Source organism: Armigeres subalbatus, chromosome 1, assembly GCF_024139115.2.
Source record: "Armigeres subalbatus isolate Guangzhou_Male chromosome 1, GZ_Asu_2, whole genome shotgun sequence".
NCBI classification, from domain to species: Eukaryota; Metazoa; Arthropoda; class Insecta; order Diptera; family Culicidae; genus Armigeres; species Armigeres subalbatus.
This window is the reverse complement of record NC_085139.1, coordinates 140,660,276-140,686,712: the sequence shown is the minus strand read 5'-3', so window position 1 is coordinate 140,686,712 and position 26,437 is coordinate 140,660,276. Positions and strand designations below refer to the sequence as shown.

The 26,437-nt window shown below is 37.7% G+C and overlaps 1 protein-coding gene across 4 annotated transcripts; it reads right to left on the bottom strand.

Moving 5' to 3' along the window:
• Positions 1-622: 622 nt before the first annotated feature.
• LOC134206832 (uncharacterized) lies at positions 623-23,044 on the bottom strand. 4 transcript variants are annotated; one of them, XM_062682566.1, is made up of 5 exons: positions 22,547-23,044; positions 8,315-8,787; positions 8,125-8,253; positions 1,889-2,141; positions 623-1,354 (listed from the first exon to the last, which is right to left on the bottom strand). In XM_062682566.1, the coding sequence occupies exons 2-5, from the start codon at positions 8,543-8,545 to the stop codon at positions 636-638; spliced, it is 1,332 nt and encodes a 443-aa protein (XP_062538550.1). In that variant the 5' UTR covers positions 8,546-8,787; positions 22,547-23,044; the 3' UTR covers positions 623-635. The 4 variants fall into 4 exon arrangements, with proteins under 4 accessions (XP_062538550.1, XP_062538556.1, XP_062538568.1 ...); XM_062682572.1 differs by having other exon boundaries at positions 8,315-8,782; XM_062682584.1 differs by having other exon boundaries at positions 22,881-23,044.
• Between the last annotated feature and the right edge of the window lie 3,393 nt (positions 23,045-26,437).

The following is a 26,437-nucleotide window of genomic DNA, read 5'->3' as shown; positions in this document are numbered from 1 at the left end:
GGTTTGATCCTTTCATTAAAAATCAGCCAATATTTTCAAAAGTGGAGTCCGCGTTCCTTTGAACAAATGATGAAGTATCTATAACCAAACACAATTACCCTGTTGACCAATTGGCTTTATAATTTTCTAATTGTAAACTGCTAGTCAAACTGGCAATTCCGAGCAAAGCCCTGTACACGGCCTAGCTAGTTCTTTTAATTAAAAATGAGTTAAAGTCTGCTTTGTCATGGTTTGACTCATGAACATGCGTAATATTTAGAAATAGGTTTACATTTTAGTTTGGGATTTCGAAAACCCTGAAAACACTGATTATGTGTGATAAGTGACGAAATACAAAACCCCAAAAATTTTACATTAAAAAAAACATAACCAAATGCCAATTCCCGCGAAAACAGGGTTAGTTCTGCACCAAAAAAATATCGAAGTCCACGTTTTTATCATGAACAATCATTATAACAACCAATGTCAATCTTAATAGACCAATTCAGTTTTCAGAGAAAGTCACACTATCAACTTTGTGATAATCATCCGCAAAGTGATAATCAAATATTGCGCCGAAAGTGTTTTACCTTAAGACACATAGCTTTTTTAATGGTGTCATCCTCAATAAAAAGCAGCACTGAAACAACACCTATTTATTCCACAAAGTCAACCTTAACACGCAGCCCTTTCGTAGCATAGTCCAGTTTGATATACTGTTTGGTTTTCAGGGCTTCTTTACAGTTCTGCCGAAGTGATACCGGACTTCCACTCCAACTGGCTTTACTATGTGCATCCGATAAGGTTACATGGAACCGGTTGATGGCCTCCAGGGAACCAAGGTACCACAACCAATAAAGGGCTTGATTGCTGGCCTGGATGCAGCGAAACCGGGCGAGGAAGAATATTTCGTTCTGCTCTGAAATGGCCCCTGATTCTAATTTGATTCTGTTGTGACCGCAATTATCATTAGAGCCGGAGTTCTGCCCAGAGTTGTTGTTTTCGTCCGGCACGGTTTCGGGTACCAGAACGATACACGTTACACATGATTCATTGAAATTTATACTAAGCTGGTCGCCGGCAGCTGCATAATACTGCATGACACTCGTTTGATGAGATTTCTGCAAATGAATTAATATGTCATGTTGATTTTTCATTTTATCACACGGTTGGCCGGACGGGCAGCAAAATTGAAGCGGCAGCGGTGCCAGTTTAGTGATCCTGAGGGCGGTTGGGTCATCAGTGCTGGCGATGTAGCTATTTGCTTTTAATTTTAACGATTGTTTACATAGTCGATGGTCACGTGAAAGCAACGGCAGGCGAGCACTGATTTGCTGTAAATTAGATGGCTTCTGCGCTGTCCGATGCTTTTCCCCTATGGATAAAGATGCGTTGCAGTTTATTGTATAGCTGATGTGCTTATTATTAAAAAAATGGTTAATTTTATTGATAATTTTATATGACTCTGATATCAAAGTAAGAACATTAATTATTGTAACAAATGAAAAATTATAGTCTTTGGAAATCATTAGTTCTGCAACCAGCAAAAGGAATGTGCCCGCCCAACACCGTCGTTCAAATTCATTATTAGGTTGGTTTGAATTCCTTGGCATATTATTAGTCTTCTTCTTCGGAGTTCAGCTAAATCGGACCAAACATCAATATAATTTTTTGACGAAGTGTTTGAGTAACAGATTCAATTATTCACAAATCGCTTTGGATAAACCCAAATCACATTATTGGAGATATCCTACAAAAAATGCATAGGTACAAGAATTGATACAAATTAATTTCTGTTTTTATTTTACGAACAAAGTATCGGTCAAAAAAGCGTTTGGTGCGTTTTCGCAGAACCTCAACCAAGCTCCCATACCTCCATTTGTAACGTTGTCCAAAAATAGGAACCCACCTTCATGATGGCCGAGCGTTTGTACCAGGAAATTGAACAATTTGTCTGCCACTATGCACCGGCCCCGTCCCAGTATCACTCGGCAAATCGGACACTTGGTGCTCTTAGAGCGGCAACTGGAACATATGAGATGACCATGGCAACACTGCCACGAGGGGGGCCGAATAATTTCCATGCACACAGGGCATTCCAACAGCCCGGAAATGCCCTGAAGACAGCTGGCGAATCGAGACAATGACTGTGGGTTGAGGTTCTGGAATAAAAGAAAACCAATGAAGTTTTATGAAAAAAATATATTTTACCCAAAACATTGATTTTTTTGCGATTAATGTGTACTGATTTGTATAAAAAAGATTGGTTAGCGAAAAATACTAAAATGGAATATGAAATGAGTTCATTCTTTATAACGCAAAGCACATTTCAAGCCTAAACACCCCAAACACAATGTCAGCGGAGCGGAAACGGCAAATTTGACAGTTAGCCCATATGTTTTTTGTCAAATTTACCGTTTCCGTTGCCGTTCTGCTGACATTGTGTTTGGGCCTTAAATGTGTGGAGTAATTTAGCACATTCTCTTGAAGTCACATTACTGTTATTTTTTTTTTTTCATCTTTAAGGTTAGTTTTGCGAGTACTCACTGGTTCGAAGCTTCATTTGCAAAAGGCTGCAAAATATAATTTCCATGAAGAATTAAAAATTTTCCATAAAAAAATAGGAAATTGCCAATAAAGAAATCAGGGTATGAGCTATAAATAAACATTAAGTTTCCACTCCTGGGGCCCTCCTTAGCCGTGCGGTAAGACTCGAGGCTACAAAGCAATATCATGCTGATGGTGGCTGGGTTCGATTCCCGGTTCCGGTCTAGGCAATTTTCGGATTGGAAATTGTTTCGACTTTCCTGGGCATTAAAGTATCATCGTGTTAGCCTCAAGATATACGAATGCAAAAATGGTAACCTGGCTTAGAAACCTCGCAGTTAATAACTGTGGAAGTGCATAATGAACACTAAGCTGCGAGGCGGCTCTGTCTCAGTGTGGGGATGTAATGCCAATAAGAAGAAGAAGAAGTTTCCACAAAAAAAATGCAAAATTTTCATGAAGAATTAAGAATTGCTCACAAAACAGCAATAAATTAGCACTAATTGCAATTATAAAAGAAGATTTTTCCATAAAGAAATCAAAATTTCAAAAATTGATCAATGTTAGCATTAAACAATAATAAAATTTTCCTCAAATTTTTTTTTTTTACAAAAAGTTGATAACTTTCCATGAAAAAGTCAATGAAGATCAATAAACAGGAAGAAAATTTTTATAAAAAAATACAAAAAAGCAATGTAATTTTCCATAAAATTTGAACAATTTTAAGGAAGGGGTCATCTATGGGAAAATGCTTAGTTTCATTGCTTTTTTATATTTTTTTCTTTTGCAAATTTCCGTATTTTTCATTGCTCTTTATTGTTTTTTTCGAAGAAAGTTTTTAATTGTTTGTGGAAAAAATATTATTTTGTGAATTTTTTGATAAATCCAAATTGCTAATAATATTGATTTATTTATGAAAATTTTGTATTTTTATTCGTGGAACATTTTGATTTCTTTATGGAAAATTCCTCTATTATTATTGCAATTTTTGCTTTTAGAAATGCTAAATTATTTTTGTTTTGTGAAAAACTCTTAATTGTTTATGGAAATTTTGCATTATTTGTGGAAATTTAAAATTTATTAATTGCTCATACCCTGATTTCCCAAATGGAAATTTTCAATTTTTTTATGGAGAATTTCTAATTCTTCAGCAAGAGTTTTTATTTTAGTCATTTGCGAAAACAGTTGAAGCTACTGAAAAATACTCAAAATAACTTTTTATTTTTTTAATAACTTTGCATGCTCATTTATTTTATATATCCAACTATTTACAGAATTATGCTGGGTCATTAGGCAGAAGGCCATTAGGCTGAATGGTCATTAGGTCGAACGTTCAGTAGGCCGAACGGTCATTAGGCCGAATGAGAAGTGGGGAGTGCGAAGTGAGGAACAAGTAAGACGGAAGTAGAAAGTGAAAGAATGAAAAAAGAAAAGGGAAGAAGGAAGAGGAAATAAAGACGAAGGAAGAAGAAAGAAAGATGTAGGGTAAGGGAGGTATTTTTGACCACTTTAGGAGAAGGCCGAACAATTTTGTCGAATAAAATTGAGATTTTGTAATAATGCTTGATCAATTCCCTATGCAACTAAAAAGTGGTGAATGCTATGTAGAATTTGTAGGTAAAAATGTTGTAAATCCCACCGAAAGAACCAAACTATCGTAAATTCTGAAGATATGTAAGATTTAATTTTGGACCACCTATTGAACATATTTTGGACCACTCGAGTAATTTTGTATTGCTTGCAAAGTTATGTTACTATTGGATTAAATTAGTGATATCCAGCATTTTCGGCGTTTTCATCCTGAAAGTCCTTGTTAAGCAATACATTTTTATAAGCATTCAAAGCTTAGAACAATATCTGCAAGCTTAGGGTATTTTGTAGTAGTTTGTTAGATCTGTTCCATTTGCGCCATTGATTGTAGTGGGTTGCCCGGTTCTTCCTTGCTCATTCTTTTTCTAAACGAAACATAATCGTAGAACGCGTAACTCTGTTGCATTGGCAAACAGCACGGACGGCGAGCCCTAGCGAAAATTGGTTCTTGTCGTAGAGCTTTTTCAACTATTCTGCCCACAATCGCATATTTGTCCCATTAGATAGGAATTACGGCAAAGGTGGGACTGATATGCGATCATAGGCAATCATAAAAGCAGTTACATGTTGGGTTAATAGACATTTTTCTAGGGCTTACATCAACGAACGGTAATTTATAAATGCGGTTTGAACAGTAATTTATGAATGGTTTGATACTAGCGAAACAAAAGTTTGGTAAAAACAAAAGTTTAAGAGATCTAGAACTTAAAAAAAGATATGTCGAAAATATGTTCGGTTCAATGAAAAATGAACCTATTTTGGACATGCCGCAGAATACTGTTTTTAAACATACAATGTTTCGCTCGAGATATGAAACTGCTTCAATTAGGTTTTAATAAGTCAACAACATCATTCACATCTTTTAAATCTATGTACAAATATACTAACAATTTCAATACACTGGATTCTGTTTTTACACGATTTACATTTTCTCAATTTTCCATTCATCCTAAATATTTAACGTATATTTATTATCGTGTGATTTTTCTTTGAATTATTCTGGATTTTTTTAAACATGTTGCGAAGAGTTTGGTGGCAAATTGAAGTCACACGATCAAAAATACGAGCGAAAAAAAATCGTGTAAAAACAAAATCCTGTGTATTTTATAAGAAACAAATGTAGGAAATACCTTATGGATAGTTTCTTTTTGGAATAAAATTTAAATATTGCATGTTTTATTTAGTTTTGTGTGATATAAATACAGCTAGGTGATCCAAAATAAGAGCCCGGTCCAAAATACAGCCGTTACCCTAGGAAGAAGAAAGTAAGAAGGAAGCAGAAAGAACGAAACGGAAGAAGAAAAAAGGAAAAGAAAGAAGGAAGAAGGAAAAGAAAGAAGTAGGAAAAAGAAAGAAGGATGATGGAAGAAGAAAGAAAGATGAAGGAAGAAGAAATAAGAAAGGAGGAAGAAGAATCATGAAAGAAGAATGAAAAATTAAGGAAGAAGAAAGAAGAAAGAAGGACAAAGGAAGAAGAAACAAGAATGAAGGAAGAAGAATGAAAAAAGAAGGAAGAAGAAAAAATAAATAATGAAGAAGGATGATGGAAGGAAGAAGAAAGAAGATGAAAATAGATGAAGAGAGGAGGAAGAAGAAAGACGAAGGAAGGAAGAAGGGAAAGAAAGAAATAAGAAGGAAAAGAAAGAATGCAAAAGGAAAAGAAAGACAGAAGAAGGCAAAGAAAAAAAGGAAAAAGAAACAGAAAGAAGAAAAGAAAGAGGCAGAAGGAAGAGAAAGAAGGAAGAAGGAAAGAGAACGAAGGAAGAAGGAAGAAAGATGAAGGAAAAGGTAAGGGGCCGTACATTAATTACGTTTGTGGGTTTTCAACACCCTCCACCCATGTAAGATTTTTCCCATACAAATCATTTTTCATTTATATGGAGCGTAAGAAAATGGCAAACCCCCCTCCCCTCATAAGTGCTTACGTAATTAGTGTACGACCCCTAAGAAGGAAAAAAGCAGTATGAAGAAGGAAGAGGGAAGAAGAAACAAAATAAAAGGAAGAAGGAAGAGGGAAGAATGAAGAAAAAACCCTGATTAATCCACCTAGCGGTGATGGTGCCTTTCTCGTTCATTATGAAAATAGTATTTTGGCCATTACTCTTGAGCCCATAGATCTGGCCAATTTTCAATAGGAAACAATGGGAGAGTATTCTGCGTCGAATGCAACTTGTTGCGAGTAAATCGGTTAAGGATAAGTGCCTGAAAAATGAGTGGCATTTTTTTACTCAATTTTGGCCATAACTTCCGAGCCCATAGTCCGATCTGACCAATTTTCAATAGGAAACAATGGTAGAGTATCTTGCGTCGAATGCAACTTGTTGCGAGTAAATTGATTAACGATAAGTGCCTGAAAAATGAGTGACATTTTTTTACTCATTTATTCTACAAAAAGTGGTATTTTGGCCATAAATTCCGACCCCATAGTCCGATCTGACCAATTTTTCAATAGGAAACAATGGTAGAGTACCCTGCGTCGAATGCAATTTGTTGCGAGTAAATCGGTTTAGGATAAGTACCTGTATAATGAGTGACATTTTTTGGGTGGGTGCGCACAGACACACACCCATACACACACATACACACAGACATCACCTCAATTCGTCGAGCTTAGTCGATCGGTATATAACACTATGGGTCTCCGGGCCTTCTATAAAAAGTTTGTTTTAGGAGCGATCATATAGCCTTTACGTATACTTAGTATACGAGAAAGGCAACAACGATGAAAAAATGAAGAAGAAATAGGAAAAATGGAATTAGAAAGAAGGAAGAATGAATAGGGAAAAAGGGAGAAGGAAGAGCGAAGAAGATAGAAGAAAGAAAGGGAAAGAAAGAAGAAATAAGGAAAAAGAAGAAAGAAGAAGCCAGATGTAAGAAGGAAGGTGGAAGAGGGAAGATGATAAAAAGAAGAAAAACAAAAAAGAAGGAAGAAGAAGGACGGAAGAAAGAAGAAAAAAAAGGAATAAGGAAAAGCGAAGATGGAAGGAAGAAAAGAGAAGGAAGAAGGTAAAAGGAAAAAGGAAGAAGGGATGAGGGAAAAAGCAAGAAGGAAGAATGAAAAAGAAAGAAAGAAGAAGAAAAAATAAGAAGGAAGAAAGACGAAGGAAGAATGAAGAAGAAAGAAAGAAGAGCGAAGAAGAGAGAATAAAGAAGAAGGAAGAAGCAAGGAGCAAGGACTTTTCATTTCTCACTTTTTCATTCGGCCTAATTCCCGAGCAAAGCCTACTATCATAAATAGAGTAAATTGAAAACATATTTTAATGTCGACATCAAATCGAAATCATGAAGGAAAATCCATTAATTACGTAACGCAAAAAATGGCAATTTCCGACAACTCCCCCCATGTCACACACTTTGCATGCTCCATCCCTCTCTAAGCGTTACGTAATTTATAGATGCTTTCTGATTTGTTTTCAAATTCTAATGTTTTTGTTTACGAAAACCAACATCTAAATTAGTTTTCAATTTGCTTTCATTAACAGCAGGAATAGTTTTGGATTTGATGTCACAGCAAGAGTGATGTCACACCAAGTTATCAAACTTGAGTTATCAAAATTAAGCGATTTCACAACAACCAAATTAGTTATCTATTTGCTCTCAAGCTTTACTCGGGTGGCCATTCGGCCTAGTGACCATTCAGCCTAATGGCCTGACACCTTACAGTAGGGAAGTAGGGAATAGTGTGGAGGTGTACTTGTAGATCGCTTATTATATCTAACGAAAGTATTAGCACAAACGAGACATGTGTGTATACTACTGCTACCTGTAGTTACCGATGGCGATTACCATAAACGCCGCAAAAATAAAATCATACACTTAGAACTACAATGAACGTACCCCGCGCATATTAATCGTTTCAGTTTGCCTTATTCAACAATGTGGAGTGAACAGGTGTAATGATAAAGTTACCACCCTGATTCTGCCACGCAATAAATACGTTATACTTGATTATATTCAGTAGGAGATGAATTAACAGCCGTCACCAATAAATTACAAATTCAAGCTTACATTTTTCTCGAATCCAGAGTTCCACAGCATCAAGCTGACACCTGGTCGTGGTTTCGCGCTTTGTTTGCTGTTCCTAACGCGCTTAGCAATATCAACTATTTTAAGTCCCAGTAAGTCCTCGCCATTTGCCTAGAAAACGCAAAAATTATATGGAAGAAACAATTCCATCATGTGTGTTGTGTTCGCTCACCTCCAAGACACAATCGCCAACTCGTACTCCTGCCTGCTCTGCACAAGACCCCGCCAGAACGCCACTAACCCACGGATAGGGGTCCCACGGAGTCCGACTCAGGTGCATTCCCAGGTTTCCTCCCGTATCGGCAGGGATGAATATGTTGCGCAAAAAGTAGTCGGCATTCTCCAACTGTTCGGTAATTTCCTTGGATTCATCTGACTTATCTGCTGCTTTCACTTCTGCCATTAGACCCAGGCCACGGAGACAGTCAGTAATTTACCGCGTGTAGTGATACGGCTGTTGGAACTTAACGCCTATTTGGGTTTCTCACAATTACTTTTTTGCTCGATTTTCTGCTCAATTGTTTTGCTTTCTTTCGCCGCATGTAAGGTGAAGGCCAATCATCTCAAGATGTGGTGTACCGCAGGGAATCACCGGTATGCGTCATACTAAGCCCGTCAATTAGCTGTGCTTCTGCACGATCTGCTCTGAAATGGGATGAATAATTAATGCGATGAGCCATCCAGCTACTTACATTTTCATATTTATTTCATTGTCTATGCTCAGGGAAAGTATTTCAAAGTTGACAAGTTTTGTTTTTTTGTGTCGCTGTCATAAAAAGTGCTCCCCATTGGCTAAAAAAGATGGAATGAAAACAACAAATTGATCATGGACAGGATGAAAGTATCTTGAACTTGACCTTAAGTTCAGTACGAAATACTAAAGACGGTCTCACTGTTGAAATCAAAATACGTATACTACACAAAATATATAAGCAACAAATAAATTTTATTACATTTTGGTGTTATTACATATCAGATTTAAAGAAAAGAAAAGATTTATGTATTATTTCGTCAAATTTGTACTGAGCAAATAGTCTCAAATTTCGAACACTTAGTTCCAAACGGCACCACCAGAAATTCTTCTAAATTTTTACAAAAAAAAAGTTCTAAATTTCTGCTGAGAGTTTCTTTTTTTCACCGGAAAATTCATCTAAATTTATTCGAAAAATTCTTCTGAGCTTTTATGGAAATTTCTGAATTATCACTTTCTTTGAATTTCTTTCTTCTAAACTTTCTTTGAATTTCTACGAAAACTTCTGTGCTTCCATGGCAAAATTTATTTAATATCCACAGATTTTTTTTTCGATTTGAACAAAATTCTTCCAATTTTAATTCGAATTCTTCTAAGTAACATCGCCATATTCTACTAAATTTCCTGTAAAATGTTTCTTGTGCTACATGGGCATCGATCCATAATGATTAATTATCAATCATCAATAATCAATGTTGATCACCAATCATGATACAATCAATTAGATAGAAGGTGACATGAGGAGTACTTCAATTCCTCAAATTCCTAATGAAAAATTTAAGGTAGCTGTTTATCAAACCATTGCGTACAAAACGCGGATTGTTTTGTAAGCATTGGTTAAACACAGACTTCAGGGTGCAAACGCTTCAATGAACACTCGTGTTTGCTGTATTAGTCACGTCTATGTCAAAGAACACGAAATGCGTCCAATAACGGTTAGCGGTAGTAAAGCTTTTCCGACTAGGTCACAGCCGTGCGTCACATACTTGGAGTTTTTTCCAAACGACTCGTTCCTAATTGAATGCTTGCGTATTAATCATGCCGATGGAACTGCCCCCAAAAGCTCTCCTGTTTGTTAGATTTTTTCTCACATTTCCACATATCAGAATAAGTGGGATTTGGATGCAGCTGGTCGCGTGTTAGTCAGAGCGTGACAGTCATGCGAGTCTCATCGAGACAAGTCCGCGTTCGTAGGGAAGACGTACGAACAATAGGCCATAAGAGCAACTATAAGTCATAATGCACCGCACCAAGGACGTCGCGCTGCCGCCAACGCCTCCGAAAGAGTTCATAATAGTGCCATTGCGACCGTGTGGTATAGGAAATTAAAATCAGCGGCCAAATGAACGAATGTGTGGATGATAAATAGCGAGGATTTTAGCCCTTACTCGGTTGCATAATTGTTGTTATAGCGCGCGGAATGCTTCGCCAAAGAACATCTAAAAACGCGACTGGCGAAAAAACGGACCCATAAATATCCATTTTGTAGATGCCTCGCATGATACCTAGGCTGTACATTTAGCTTTTTTCGCAAATGAGCGTTATTGTTGGATGTTGCATCGGACCAACGGAGCTCGCTCACAGTTGGGCTTTCCTGTGCCGTTTGATTCATGTTGGTGGGAAGAGCGAAAAAGAGCCGCTTTAATGACACGTTAGATAATTGTTGCCGCAATTTGTACGTTTTTGCGATAGTAGGTTCTAAATGGGAAGCATTACATATACATAAACCAAACCAATTGGTGCTGTGACAGAACAAGCTTAAAATTATCTTTTTTATGTATATTGTAAAATAAAGACTTGTTTTTTTTTTCAATAAATACTTCAATGATAATGATGACAAAGAAAATATGTAAGCTATCAGTAGCAGCGATAATCAATGAGACAATATATGTAGAATATCAATTGTTTGTTATAAATATTATAGTATAATAAGATAGTTAGATTATCATCTTTTCTTTATCAAGGGCCTTCCAAGGCTTCCTCAAGGCTGTAATGTGAAATAGAATTATAAAAAATATTATAAAACTAGCTATAAAAAGAAAAATGTACAAACATCAAAGTTGAAGGGCTTTGAGGCCAAGAACATATGATATGTATGAAAACTGTAACACACATAAATGCTTCATAAATGAAATTATTTTCAAAGTAATGAGACAATTAATTATTATAATTTCGTAATGCATATACAGCCAGTCTACCTATAGTGAAGAATACAACTTGCAGACACATCATCTGTTTATTGATAGCAAAGTATTATGGAACAAGGTTTTTCGGCGAAACTGATACGACTGATTCGTGTTACGTTAGTTGGATCGAAACCAATTGTAAGGGTTAGGGATGAAATTTCGACATCATTTGTAATCTTAGATTGATTGAAGTAGAGTGAAGTACTCTCGAATTTACTGTTCAATATAGCGCTGGAGGGAAAGATTAGGAGAGCTGGTGTCCAAAGAAGTGGTACCATTATCACAAGATCGCATATGCTCTTGGGCTTTGCGGACGATATCGATATTATTGGAGTTGATCGCCGTGCCGTGGAAGAGGCTTTCATGCCTTCTAAGAATAAACTTCCCGACAAGTAGATAGTAACAAAATTTATATCATTACTTCTTTTTCTGTTACAGCAGTTTTTATTAACAGTGGCTGTTATAAAACATGTAGTTAAGTAGTTTAAATAACGAAAATTGTAACAAAATCTCTTTTAGTTTTAACAAAAATATTACTAAATATGTAATTTATTGAAGAAAAATATAACTCGATGTGTTACATCAAAAGTTGTGAAAATAACTTATACTCTCTTATACTTAACCTCCAGACTGCCGGTGAGAGCGATGACCCATTCTCACCCCCGATGGCGGTAGTTAGAGTAGATCGAGGAAATGTTCTGATAGATTTAGACTGACGATAGACAATTTTCCGACAAATGGACAAACGGCAGAACTACTTCCGAGAAAGGGATCACATCCGTCATTGACTTATTCCAGAAAAACGCCTACATCCAAAAAGAGAATCTTGATTCCCTTTGCTTGATTTCGGACAAACAGCTACTTTTGAAGAATGGATTAAATTCAAGATTGTCTCAATCCGGGCAAATGCCAACTTTCAAAGGAAGGAATCACTTCCACCATTGCCTTACTCCGGGTTAACGCCCGGGATTAAATTCAACCTTATTCAGGAGAACTCCTACATCCAAAGGACGAATCATATCTACCATTGCCGTATTCTGGACAAACGTCTTCTTCTTCTTTTTCTTCTTCTTCTTCTACTTCTACTTCTTCTTCTTCTTCTTCTTATTGGCATTACATCCCCACACTGGGACAGAGCCGCCTCACAGCTTGGTGTTCATTAAGCACTTCCACAGTTATTAACTGCGAGGTTTCTAAGCCACGTTACAATTTTTGCATTCGTATATCATGAGGCTAGCCCGATGATACTTTTATGCCCAGGGAAGTCGAGACAATTTCCAATCCGAAAATTGCCTGTACCGGCACCGGGAATCAAACCCAGCCACCCTCAGCATGGTCTTGCTTGTAGCCGCGCATCTTACCGCACGGCTAAGGAGGGCCCCTAATTCTGGACAAACTATTTCCACAAAAAGAAACACCTTTACTTAAAAAAGGAATCAAATCCACCACCGCCTTATTGTGGGCAAACGCCTACTTTAAAAAAAAAGGTATCACATCCACCATTGCTTTAATCCAGGAGAATGCCTAATTTTAAAGAAGGTATCACATCAACTATTGCCTTAATCCGGACAAACGCCTAATTTTAAAGAAGGAATCACTTCAACTATTGACCTTATCCAGGCAAAAAGTGAGCACATCCACACTTGCCTTAATCCGAGCAAGCGCCTAGTTTTAATGAAGGGGTCACATCAACCATTGCCTTAATCCAGGTGAGCATCTACTTTTAAAGAAAGTGTCACATCCACCATCGCCTTATGCTAAGCACACGCCTTCATTTGAAACAGAGATCATATCCGTTGTAGTAATTCGAGCAAATGAATGCTTGTAAAGGAGGAATTACATCCACCATTTCCTAACTCCAGGCAAACGTCTACTATTAAAGAAGGAATCACATTCACCATTGGCATCATCCGAACAAGCGCCTACTTTTAAATAAGAGATCACATCACCATTTTCTTAATCCGGGCTAGCGCCTACTTTTATAGAAGGGGTCATATCCATCATCGCCTAATGCCGGACAAACTTTTTTTCAAGAAAAGATCACATCCACCATTGCCTTAGTCCGAGTAATGACCTACTTTTAAAAAAGAAATTGCATCCACCATTCCCCCAATCCGGGCAAGCGCTTATTTTTAAAGAAGAGATCACATCAACCTTTGCCTTAATCCAAGCAATTGTCTACTATTAAAGAAGGGATCATATCCACCATTCTCTTAATCCGGGCAAACGCCTACTTTTAAAGAAGGGATCACATCCAACTTTGCCTTAACCCGGACAAAGGCATTCCGATGGATCGTTTATTTCCAATTGAGATATAACATTTATCATTGCTTCATACTCGGCTAATGCATGCTTTCTTCGAAAGGATTAAGCCTTTTAAATATTATTATCGAGCTGTGTTACATTCACCATTTCGGTCTTTTTCAGCATCACTTAGTTTAGGAACTAATTTCATGAAAACAAATAAAATTATGCCATATGTCCGTTACGCCAAAAGACCCTCACTTTGGTCGCTGTTCTTAATTATGCCAAATGTCCGTTATGCCAAATAACCGTTAAGCCAAATGATCTTTATGCCAAATGACCTTATGCCAAATGGCCCACTCCCGGCGGGACACATTGTTCGTATTCCGGAAAAACATAACATTCTGCCATATGAAATAGGCAGAAAAATCAATATGCAAGCTTTCTCCAGGAATTCCTTCGACAATTGCTCCTGGCATTCTATCCGAAATTCTATCAGGGATTCTTTAGAAATGCCTCCAGCAACTTCTTCTCTCCAGGAATTCTCCTGGAGTTCCACCGGCATTTCCACCAAGAATTTCTCTAGGATTTCCTTCGAGAATTATTCCGGTAGTTCTCTGAAAATTCTTCCGGAAATTTCGGCAGAATTGGAATTTATTTAGACTTCTTCAGGAATTTATATAGATTTTCCACCAGAAGCTCCTCCGAGAATTTCTGTGCGAGCTCCTCAGGGAATTCTCCGGGAGGTCCTCTGATGATGATGATGGTCCAGCTACAAACCCCAACAAAGGTTTCAGCTAGACGAGATTTGTCTATAAGATGAATTCTCTTGTTTCCGAGAATGCTTCTGGTAGTTTTCCCGGGGTTCCTTTGAAAATTCTCCCGGGAGTTTCTTCAGAAATTCTTCCAGAAAATTCCTTCGAGAGTTCCTCCGAGAATTCCACCAGCAATTCATCCGGGAGTTTCTCCGGAAATTCCTCCGGGAGTTCCACCAGAAGCTATTCCAGGAAATTATTCAGGCTTTTTTCAGGAAATCATTTAGGCTTTCTTCAGAAATTAAGCTGGAAATTCCTCCCGAAGGTCTTCCGATAGTTTCTCTGGGAGCCCATCCGGGAGGTCCTCTAGGAATTCTTCTATGAGTTCTTCCTGAAATTCCTCCGGGAGTTCTTACGGGAGCTCCTCCGGCAGTTCCTTCGGGATTTCCTCCGGGAGATCCACCAGTAGTTTCTACGAGAATCCCTCCGAGAGTTTCACCGGCAGTTTCTCCGGGTGTTTCTCTGAAAAGAAACTCCCGGAGGAACTCCCAGAGTAATTTCCGGAGGAACTCCCGGGGGATTTTCTATAAGAATTTCCGGAGAAATTATCAGAAGAATTCTCAGAGGAAGTGCCTGTGGAACTTCTGGAGGAATTTATTGAAGAACTACAGGAAGAATTTCCGGAGGAAATCCTGGAGAAACTCTCGTAAGAATTCTAGGATGAACTCCCAAAGGAACTTCCGTAAGAATTCCAGGAGGAACTCCTGGAAGAATTCTTAAAAGAACCTCCCGGAGGAATTCCCGTAAGAACTCCCAGAGAAATTCTCCGAGGAACTTCTGAAGGAATTTGTAGATAAATGCCTAAAGAAATGCTAAATGAATTCCTGGAAGAAAGCCTGATTGAATTCCCGAAGGAACTACTGGTGGAACTTCAGAGGAACATCCGGTGGAATACCCTAGAGGAAGAGAAAAATATTTCTGAAGGAACTTCCGAAATCCCATTTCCCGTGAAATTCCTGCCAAATATCGTCCAGGAATTCTCTGTGCAGTTCCTGGAGGTATTACCGGAGAATTTCTTGGAAAAACTCCTGGAAGAACTCCCGGAGGAACTCCCACAAGTACTTCCGGAGGAATTCCCACATGGAAGTCCTGAAATAATGCTTAGAGAAGTTCCTAAAGGAATTTCCGAAAAAATATCTGAAGGAATTCCCAGAAAAAATACCAGGATGAATTAATGCAGAAATTCCCAGATGAAATCCTGAAAGTATTCCCAGATGAATTGCTGAAGAAAATCCCTGCGGATTATTCCGAAGAAATTTCTGGAAGAACTCTTGGCAGATATCCGAGTAAATTCCGAGTGAAGTCCGGAAGTAATTCAGAAGTTCCCAGGGGAGCTTCTACAAGGATTTCAAGGACAATTTTTGAGCCCGAAATGTTTCGAGTTGTTTTGAACTTTCATATATTATGGATCCTGGATGCCCTAATAAGTTTGGGAATCTTTTGAATTTCAACCACCTATTTCTGTATATGATTGGATCGTAAAGTGCACATGTTTGAGGGAATTCATTTCAGTACCCGTTCAATCTTTCTACAATTTAGGGGGGTGACGGCACCCCCTGCCCCACTCTGGCTACGCCCTTGGAAAGATTCCTGTGTGGCAGTGAAATTGCACTTGGTGGTAATTATGGAAAGGCAATATCTAATTGATCTGAAAGCATCAAAGAAATCTTGATATGAGCAACAACGGAGGGCCACCAAAATATCAATCAAAGCAATCATGGTACTTTGCCAGCAGTCAAGACATGTGGTCATGTGACAAAGAACATGTGGTCAACTATCACGGACTGAAGTGACAGTTTATCAGCAGACTTCCGCTTGCCTAGCAGCATGATAATCTCCACAATACCCATTAGCATTCGAGAAGGATTTTCATCAGAATCTGAGAGGAATTTCCATCAGAATCCGAGAAGAATTCTCATTGGAATCTCTAGAGAATTACTTTCAGAATCATCGAAGTACTCCAACCGGAATCCAGAAGAATTCACACTGGATTCCTTTCGGTATCATTGAGGGATACCCTTGGGACTCTGTGGGGGATTCCCTTTATAATCCATGAAGAAGTTGCTTCAGAATTCGTTGATTTGCTTCGAAATTCCTCTGAAATCGTACGAACATTTGTTTCTGAATTTCTTGATGATTTGTTTCAGAATACTTCGACGATTTGCTTCGGAGTTCCTTGAATATTTAATTCGTAGTCTTTCGACGTTTTGCCTCAAAATCCCTCAATGATTTGCCTCTAAATTCCTCGACGAATTGCTTCGGAATCATTCGATGATTTGTTTTGAAATCTTACATCCCTGGAGGATTCCCTTCGGAATCCCTGGAGGATTAATTCGAAGTTCTTCGATGATTTGCTTCAGGATCTCCCGACAGATTCCATCGGAATTCGATTTACTTCTACATTCCTGGAACATTGCCTACGAAATCCGTGGAACATTCACGTTGGAATTCCTGGAGGATTTCCAACGGAATCTCTGGAATATTCCCGTTGGAATTCCTGGAACATTCCCGTCGACATCCCGGGATGATTTGGAATCCCTGGAACATTCCTGTTTGAATCTCTGGTAGATTGCCTTCAGAATCCCTGGAGGTTCCTTTTGGTAAATAATTTGTAATTGTTCAGTAAATAATTTTACAGATTTTCGGTGGTTTTGACAGTTGACAGATAAAGGAAAATATTACGGAAAATTGGTGAAATAGTTACCAAACAATTTTGCTGTTGAGATTTCAGCGAATTCAACCAAAATTCATCGAAATCTTTGAAATGATTTAAATGTGCACAAAAATATATTTAAGCTCTTTTAGTTGAATGTCTTCAACTGTCTAAGACGAGTTTAGTATGTACTTTCCATTTAATTCCACTACGTTTTGTAAGTACTAAACTCGTCTTAGGCAGCTATCCAATCTGTCAAAGCACTATAAACAATTCAAGCTTAATTTTCACATAAAAATAAAAAAGCATAATTTACTTTAAAATTATATTTTTGCTGTACACGGTGAAATAAAAACCATATTGTTGATCTCGATACAAGTCAAATCAATATTGATCGTATAGTATAAGTTTTGAATTATTTAAACATATTTATTAAATATTATTTAATGCATATCCCTGATTCTTCTTCTTCTTCTCCTGTTCGCGGGTGACTGGCTGCCATTAAGCCACTGGTTTAAGGGCTAGTGTCTAAGACTATATGCCCTATATCCCCGATTAAAGTTGCATATTGATCAAATCTGACATTTGATACTTTTTGGTGTTGAGCTTTTTAATAATTTTGTGCTGGTGTTGGCAACGCTAAAACTGACTTCTTAGCATGGTCAAGTAACGCAAACGAGTTAATTCACGCGGGAGCGCTCGATGATTGAGATTTATGAATGATTTTACCAACACTGCAAGTGATTAATAATAGTTGTTTCGCCCGTGAGAATTTATATGACCTGCTAATTCACCTTCTTCTTCATTGGCATTACATCCCCACACAGGGACATTGCCGCCTCGCAGCTTAGTGTTCATTAAACACTTCCACAGTTATTGACTGCGAGGTTTCTAAGCCAGGGTACCATTTCTGCATTCGTATATCATGAGGCTAACACGATGATACTTTTATGCCCAGGGTAGTCGAGACAATTTCCAATCCGAAAATTGCCTAGGCCGGCACCGGGAATCGAACCCTGCCACCCTCAGCTTGGTCTTGCTTTGTAGCCGCGCATTTTATCGCACGGCTAAGGAGGGCCCCAATTCACCTGCAAGCAATGTAATGGCTAGTTATTAACTTTTTTCAAACCTTCTGAATATTCGCATCATCTGTTTATTGAAAGTATTTACCATGGTACTATTTGTGACATTCTCATGTTTGTTTTTCGCACAAAGATTATTAATTCCAGTTCATCTCTGCTAAGCAAACCGGGAATTAATGTTTTGTACCGATTGATAGTAGGTAATGACATAGTCAAGCATATTAGAGTAGCATCATTTTAATCTGTTATCACGTACAGAATCAGTTTATTTAACTCTTTTTGAGCTTATTTATAATAACGAGTCAGTCTACCGTGCGAAAGCCCTTTACTTTTTTCGGTTTGTACCGAACAATGAATCTGGGAAATGAAATAAGCAATATTTCAATAGACTTTTTTTTTCAAACGGGTGTTTGGCCTTGAAATTTGAGAAGGCTGTAACGCCTTTTATCCAATTATTATAATCAATCAAATGTGTTTGATTTCAAGGTGTAAATCGGATAGGGTAACCGTACCCTTAGTGGAGGTAGCACCAATAGTTGAGGTAGTAAGGCTTAAATGAGATTTTTAATACATATTGTAATACTGCCCTAAAATTTTGCTTGAAAAACTATTGAAAGAAATGATTTCCCCTATAAAATTGACTCCCAACTGTATCAATAGCGCCGAGTCTCATGAGAAATCAATGGATTGCACCACTATAGGAACCAACAATAATTTTGGTCACCACTAAAGAAACAGTGGACCTATTAGTGGTGCAAGACATTTTTGGGTGTTGTTGATGTTGTGTTAGTATAGAATTTATTTATTTTTATTTTTATTTATTTATTTATTGCTTTCCATTAACTCAAGACAATGTCTTGACAACAACTGTATCGAAACCGATACTGCATTGCTTATCAATAGTAATGGAGTAATTCGACATGCACTTAAATACTAAGGATACGGGTAACGCTACAATAGATCTAATAACTGGTCGCAGTGGCACACCCGAACAGGAAAAAAAAAAGACAATGTCTTTTATGTTTAAGATTTATGATGATAACATGAAGTGCGTCGTTTAGAAGATTTGAAAATAAGTTACTTCTTTGATTGACTTCTACATTGATCTTAACAGGATCAATTCACTAGTTGATAAACTGCTTTCTTGAATGCTGATATCGAAACGAGATTTTGTACACTTGATTGTAAACTGTTCCAATTATAAATACTTCTGACAAAAAAAGAACGCGAGTAGTATGCCGTCCTAGATCTCGGCATTAAAAACTTTATACCTCTTTGACTTCTCAAACGAACTAGTTTTGAATGTAGATATTGAGGACCTTTTTCCGTTACAAGAAAATGAAATAAAAGCAAGGATCTTTACTTGAGAGAAATCGTTCCATGAGCAGCCAATCAACGAACTTTGCAGATGCGAAACCCGAGCATATCGATTTAAGCCATATACGTACCTTATGCAACAGTTTAAAGCTACTTATTTAAAGTTTATTTAAAACAGTTGTGGATGCTTGGGAGGTAATGAAATCACAGAATAGGAAATGAGGGTAAATCAAGCTCTTAAATAATTTTAATCTCGTATTTTCTCGTAAGAAATAAGCATTATAACGCAAAGTGCGCAGCACCGAATAAATTTTTCCGCATTGTTTCAAAATAAAAGTGTTCCATTCAAAGCTATGTTCAACAGTCACGACCAGTGTTGGGAAATGTACATTAAAACACTTTGATTATGCGAATGTTTATCTTTTTTCAGTCAAATTTCTTGCGCCAAACAAGCCGAAACAGTTTGCCAAAAAAAATGTACGCGACATCGTGACATTTATTTTTCCGATGAAGCAAACTGTTTGCTTGCTGCTACGTTAGAGTCGTGCCGGCGCGCGGTCAACATTTGCGTGAGATTTTTTGTTTCGGCTCGTGCGCAGCGCAAACAGCACAGAATCGAGTTCAATTACCTGTGGCGCAAAGCCTAGAAGGAGTGCTATCAGTAGGTACTGATTTATTCGTGCTTGTCTCTAAATCACGCAAGTAGTAATGAGATGAATATTTCCCACCAAAAACGGTTATACGCTGTGAAATTATTGTACGAAAACATTAATTGTGGGGAGAGAAAATGGTAAAAGCATGTGCTGACTGTCGTCTGCTTGGCGTGGCTGCTGCTGTGGCTGCCGTGGTTTTGTTTTTATTTTTTTGCATAGAAGAAAGAATGGTAAAAATAAATGTCAACTATTCCCGTCCCTGGTCACGACTCTATCAGAGTAAAAAATAGGAGCATTATTGAGATATATTTCTGGTTTAATTTTGGCGTGTGATAAAACAAGCTTGTGATTTACCAGCATTAAGCGTCAATGAATTTTCAGAAGCCCACAAAGCAACTTTTGAAAGATTTTCATTGATCAATCTAGCAGCGGTCGCACTAGTCAAATTAGATACATCCACATACATTTGCACATCATCCGCAAATAAAGGAATCTGACACCCGTTTATTCTCAGCGGCAGTCTCAAGTTTATCCATTCGATCCTGCATGATTTTGTTTTGGCTTGTGATCATTTTGACGTCTCATCTGGCTTTGCTCGCTTCGTATTGTTGGAATGAGGCATCGCGTTAGTTTTGCTTCTTGTCCACAGTTGATACGACATACACAAACTATTGGAGCTGTCAATCACAATATCACGATATCCGAGTACTTTAGGAGATGCCAAACAATATTTGATGATTGGGCGATTATTGGGCGTAAAAATCAAGCGTTAATTATTAACTGATATGCACCACACTAAATCCACTACCACTTCATTGTACCACAGTACATATGTGTGAATGTGTGCCTTCAAAAAATACAAAAATGCTCAGAACTAAGTATTTGCGAGAAACAAATGTATAAAATTAATATTAAGAACTCCCATTTTACGACAACCCACACAAGCAAGCGGTCAATAATAAAATTTAACTTTTAGCGCGATTTTCCACTTATTTTTAGCTGGTTATGGTCAAAATATCAAGAAAATATGATATATAATTTTTTTTACAATAATTTGACCAAACCAATTCGAAAAGTCGAGTCAAGTACGAAACACTGAAGACGACCTTACTGTTGAGGTCGAAATACGTATCTGTCAAGATACAATCAAGTGGTGGAATTAAAAGGGATGGTACAAACTCGTCTTATAACAAGGCAAGCAATTCGAAAAGTTTATTTTCATATGTTTTCTTAAGAAGAAGAAAGGAGGTTGTCCAAAAACTAAGAACATCCATCTAAAGGCATCATGGACCCGCCACCTAACCCGCCCCGGTTAGGAGAAAGCTTTGGGTGTTATGTGTCCTGTTCGTTGTCTCATGCTACGTGTTAATGTTCAGTTGAAAAAATCACATTAGAAAGGTCGATTTTTCCGGGAACTGCTACGAAGCATTCAAATAATCTCAAATAGATATAAATCGAAAAAGTATAATCTATCCCCTGAAAGGCTGATTTGGCTTATCTTATGTGTTTTTCTCATGGTTATATGAAATTTGCCAGAAAGTCATTCCTCAAAAAGCTTTTCGCCAGAATGCACCATTTCCCAGAATTGGTTATCTCCTAATGATAAAGTCCAAATTATTACCATTATAGACTGTTCCAGAAATTATGAGTACAATTGGTTTTTTTAATATTTTGAACTTTTCTCAAATTTTCTACACGCTTTTGACTACGTATAGTTTATTATCTTGTCTACGTTCTTTTCGACACGAGTTTTGCAGATTTTATGGAATATAAGTCATGTTTTAGGATTTTTTCCTTCACACGGTTTTGAGGTGTTTGCACCACACGGTTTCAAGTAGGTATTCTTCAAATTTTTCATCAATATCCAAAATGAATCCATTGCATATTGTCATTATATTTATTTACCAAGCATTACAGCTATTAAAACATAAAATATTGTAACTGAATAGGGTGCCACACCGAGAAACGTCAAATAAATGTCCAGCCCTCGTTTTCACTCATTTAACATGTTTTTTGCTTTATTTTATCAGTAATGGCTTATGATTAGGATTCTTAATGAACCCCAACCTATACCGAACGCTGAAGTAATTTGGTTTTTATGCCACGCTGGTATTAATTTATTATTATTTACCTAGGGGGAATGACGGCTTTGGCAGGTTTTGTTTTATTATTGTCTGGGGGAGGGGGGGGGCTGGTTTTTTTGTTGATCAAATTTTATGGAATTTGGCCACAATATTCTTTGATATGCAAAGAATGGTTAGGCCGAATTTGAGCATAATTAGTTATAGAAAAAACAAAAATGGACATTTTTTAAAGTCATCGAAGTTTTCATGGAACATAACACGCATTTCAATTTGCCTATTGTTTTAATTACATTTTATAAAACCCTCATTAATCCACCTAGCGGTAATGAAGCCTGTCTCGTACATTAAAAAATGCATTTTGGCCACATCTTTTGAGTCCATTGTTCGATCCGGCCAATTTAAAAACAAACAATGTGTCAGGATTCATCGCCGAATGCAACTTGTGAGAAAAAATGGCAGAAAGGTAAGTGTATTATTAGATTAGTAAGTTTTTTAGCACTTTAACATTGGATTTGCCCCATCATTACTATATAGCAATACCGAATATTTGCAATATGTATGTATATGCATTGATTTAAAATTACGGTAAATTACTATCGATAGTATGCTATATGCTCACCAAATTTCAATCCTTTAACCTTTCCTAATCAGCTGATCAAATTTCAGTTCAAATAACCTTCTTGCAAATTATTATCATCACTCTATGCAACGAATTCTTCAAATCAGAAACCGGCTTTTTCACTGTTTAAACGGTCGATTACTCAATTAACTATTTCAACAGCTCTGTCGTCAACACAGCTCATCGATTCAGTCCGCACTGCTCCACAATCAAACCCCGGAGACCGCAGCACTACTTCAATTTCTTTTTGCTTTGTTTACGCTCAGGCCCAGAGCGAGCGACCAAACGGCGGTGGTGGTTTGCTATACCGAAATGGACAAAATCGTTACACAACCTGCTGCTTTTTCTCTCCCAGTGCAGTGTCCAACTGTTGATTCTATGGCGCCGCCATGTGCTCTTAACGGTGTCACGGAATGCAAAGCACGCGGATCGAGTTAAAACCGTCGGCGCACCACCACGCGCTAGACCTTCGAGCTCGCACACGTCCAACCGGCTTAATGTTTCAAACAGAACTGAAACCAGAAAGTGGCTTATGGTGGCAGCGTTGACTGGTTGACGACTACGAGCAGTAGTGCGCGATCCCAAACGATGGATTTGCGCAGACCAAGTGCTACCCGTGTTAACCATGTGTCGCAAGTGAAGTAGACATATTTGAATACAAAATGTTAAATATCAAATGATACTTCATAATTGCTGATATCGATAAGAAAATCCTGGAATAAGTTGATTCAACCAACAGATATATTCCGTTATATGTCCAGCTAGTTAATTGTTTTTAGTGGTACATTTAACATACGAGTGGCTGTTACATGGCTGCACATTTCAAGCAAATTTACGCACGTATAGTTTTGTACTTACATAGCTTTTACGTCGTCATGTTGTTGTTGTTGATTCCACGTGTGTACGAAAAGTATGTATCTGCTAATTTCCTACAGTTTATCAGTGGGTAATGAAAATTCGTGCAGCAGACAATTTGTCTACTAGAGCGTTGTTACACAATTTTACCTAGCCAATTGCCAATCTGGAAGTAACCTAAGCCTGTACAGTAGTAGTATCGAAAGGTTCCGTCACTCCTCCTATAACTGGTGAATAGCGTAAGTTACCATTTGGCCCCTTGAGACATATAAATTCCTGCGAAGCATATGATGATTGTTTAAACTTTAAATCCTTCTTATATTAGGGTGATATATCCTAGGAATGAAAGCCTGGTTGATAAGCTAGACCTACAGACAAATCATTTTTTTTGTGTCTTTATTAAGGAGACTTTCAGCCCGAGGCTGGCTCGTCTCCGCAGACAAATCATGATATTTGGCTGTTAAGTACCTTTTTCAATCGAACCTCGAATTAGCATAACTTTGTAAAGGATGACCCGATCTTGATGAAACAATTTTTTCTAGTTCTCTGTCCTAATCCTAAATCTTTGATCGGTCCACGGACACTGGAGATTTTCCAGGTTTTCTGAAGATATGATCAAAATGCATTGTCCTTCACCTAACGGTGTTTGCCTTGCAAACTTTCATTATTTTCATACCGTCGTTGGGAGTGACAATAATGGGTCAAATGGGGGTGAGAATGGGTTACTGTTTCAACTACTTAGAGTGCTTGTAGAATAGATTAATGTATCTGAGGGCAAGAAGACTAATAAGAGACCTTTTTGAACGATTTTGCTCTACGACCGTCAGACTGTCGGTGAGAGCGATGACCCATTCTCACCCCCAAGACCCATTTCACTCCCGATGGCGGTACTCTCCAAAGAACTGGAACTAATTAACAATGCTGACTTCAGATAGATAATCCGTTAAAAATACACATCGATGTGGTCATTTACGTGAAAACGGTTCAGAAAATATTATCCAACGGTCCTATAGCAGGCTCTAAGTGATTACGCGGAACCATGCAAATATGGATATCACATTTCATGTGCTCACAAGACAATGACTATCGAGACATTTACGAGGCTATAAAACTCACTGGCCAATCAATAATAGGTCTAGGTTGGTAAACTAGACGAGTGGTTGCAAGTATGTTTTTGGTGTTTTAAGCAAAGTTATGCTAATTTGAATTTCAACAAAAAATTTCCGGTCTCATCCTTTTTGTCAACCCCATTTCTATTTATGTTTCGTTCTGTGACTTCGATCAAAATTTCGAAAAATCACCAAGAAATTAATTGTTCTTCCCCCAAGGTACCTTCTGGATCAGTTTTTTTTCAAATTTGCTTTTTTTCTGAGTGATGAAATTAAATTGTGCAAGATCGGACGTGTTCCAGGTGGTATGCAGAACATTTTAGAAATCCGATTTTGTTCTTGTGCTTTGTTTGGTTAATAATAAGTAGAGGCTTGTTTGTGCTTGTTTTCGAGAAGTATGCAGTGAATCCAGATAAATTATCATTTGTAATTAACACCATGTCATATCCCAAGACAATTGTCGATATCATTGGCATAACTACAGGGGGCCATGGGGGGCTTCAACCATTGGCGTAAATAGAGGGGGGCTAGGGAGGCTTAGCCCTCCCCAGAAAAACATTAGCCACCGCCCCTATAATTTGAAAAGTTAGTAAGCAGTGACATCAATTTTCAGCATATAGCATTCATTGGTGTACGAGAAAGGCAAAAACGAGTTTGCATTTCCTTGGAGGCAATATAACTCACGAACGCATGGACCGATTTGAAAGGTTTTGAGATCAGCTGTGTTTATATAAGCCAAAAGTTTGACGGGAAACTTGAAAAATTGTCAAATTGCAATATTGAAGCAAGTTGGGGGTAAACCATTGGCGTAGAGGGGGGGGGGGAGCTTTAGCCCCACCTAGAATTAAATTAGCCCCCCCTAGAATAAGTATTGCACATATATGATTTCTCTTTAAAACTATTTGATCTAGTTTTCTAATTTTGCATACTGATTCAATTCAATGCTGAATGTATAAATAATACACCCAACCGGCAGTTATCAGATTTGCTTAATATTCTGTATGAGAACCTACAAAAATCTGTATAAGAACTGGGCATATGCGAAATTGTTAGATCCTGAATGAATAACAAACACAACTTCTGAGATTTTGAGAGGAAGAAAAAAATGCAAGTAAAATATAAAACTGCTTAAATGGTCTTAAAATAGAAAAATAAAAAAAAGTTAGCCCCCCCCCCCTAGAATTTTTCCTTAGTTACGCCAATGGGGAAAACCCTATGCGATCGCCCAAAAAATGATTTAGAGTGCGTTCGCTGAAATGAACTGAACATGACAGTTAGAATGCAAAATAATACAATTCCGAGCAAGGTACGTTCAACTAGTTTTAAATAAATTGAGTCGAATTGATAAAAATTAAAAAAAAAAGTCTGCTCATCCTTGCCTTTCTGAAGCTTAGGAGTAAAGATAGCTTAATGGAATAAGAAATTACTGACCCAGCGGCCTAGGCATCTGAGTTAAAACCGCTCCTTACATTTCGTCCTACCTTCTACTGATTTTGATCAAGGTGCACACTATCTTCCTTCCCTACCCTCACTCTTCCACCAAAGGTCAATTTATGTATCTGACATCAACGGCTTCTGCATCAACCTTTCCAACTTAAAACTGTTCACGCATAACAGGAGGTCGATCGGGTTTTACTCGGCTCCATGGTCCGCTCTGTTGGAACGAAGTACAAGTGGACCATCAAGGTAGGTTCGCATATCCAGCATTGGGGGGATATCCCGTTTGATCTACTCCAGCTTGATGAAAACCTTCCCTTTAAGCTGATCAGATCATTTCGGTGAAAAAACGGGACAAACGCACTCGCAAAAAGGGACATGTCAAAAAAAACTTTGGAAAAAATTCAAGAGCTGAGAAAATTTCAAAATGTATGGGCTTAATTTTCATTTTCTGCGTAAAAAGTTAGAGACATTTTTTAGAGTAAATCAT

Coding starts and splice junctions, on each gene's coding strand:
- LOC134206832 (XM_062682566.1), bottom strand. CDS start 8,545: ATGGCAGAAGTGAAAGCAGCAGATAAGTCAGATGAATCCAAGGAAATT. Junction 2,142..8,124: donor ACTCTGGATTCGAGAAAAAT/GTAAGCTTGAAT, acceptor CTTTTATTCCAG/AACCTCAACCCACAGTCATT. Junction 1,355..1,888: donor AACGCTCGGCCATCATGAAG/GTGGGTTCCTAT, acceptor CTTTATCCATAG/GGGAAAAGCATCGGACAGCG.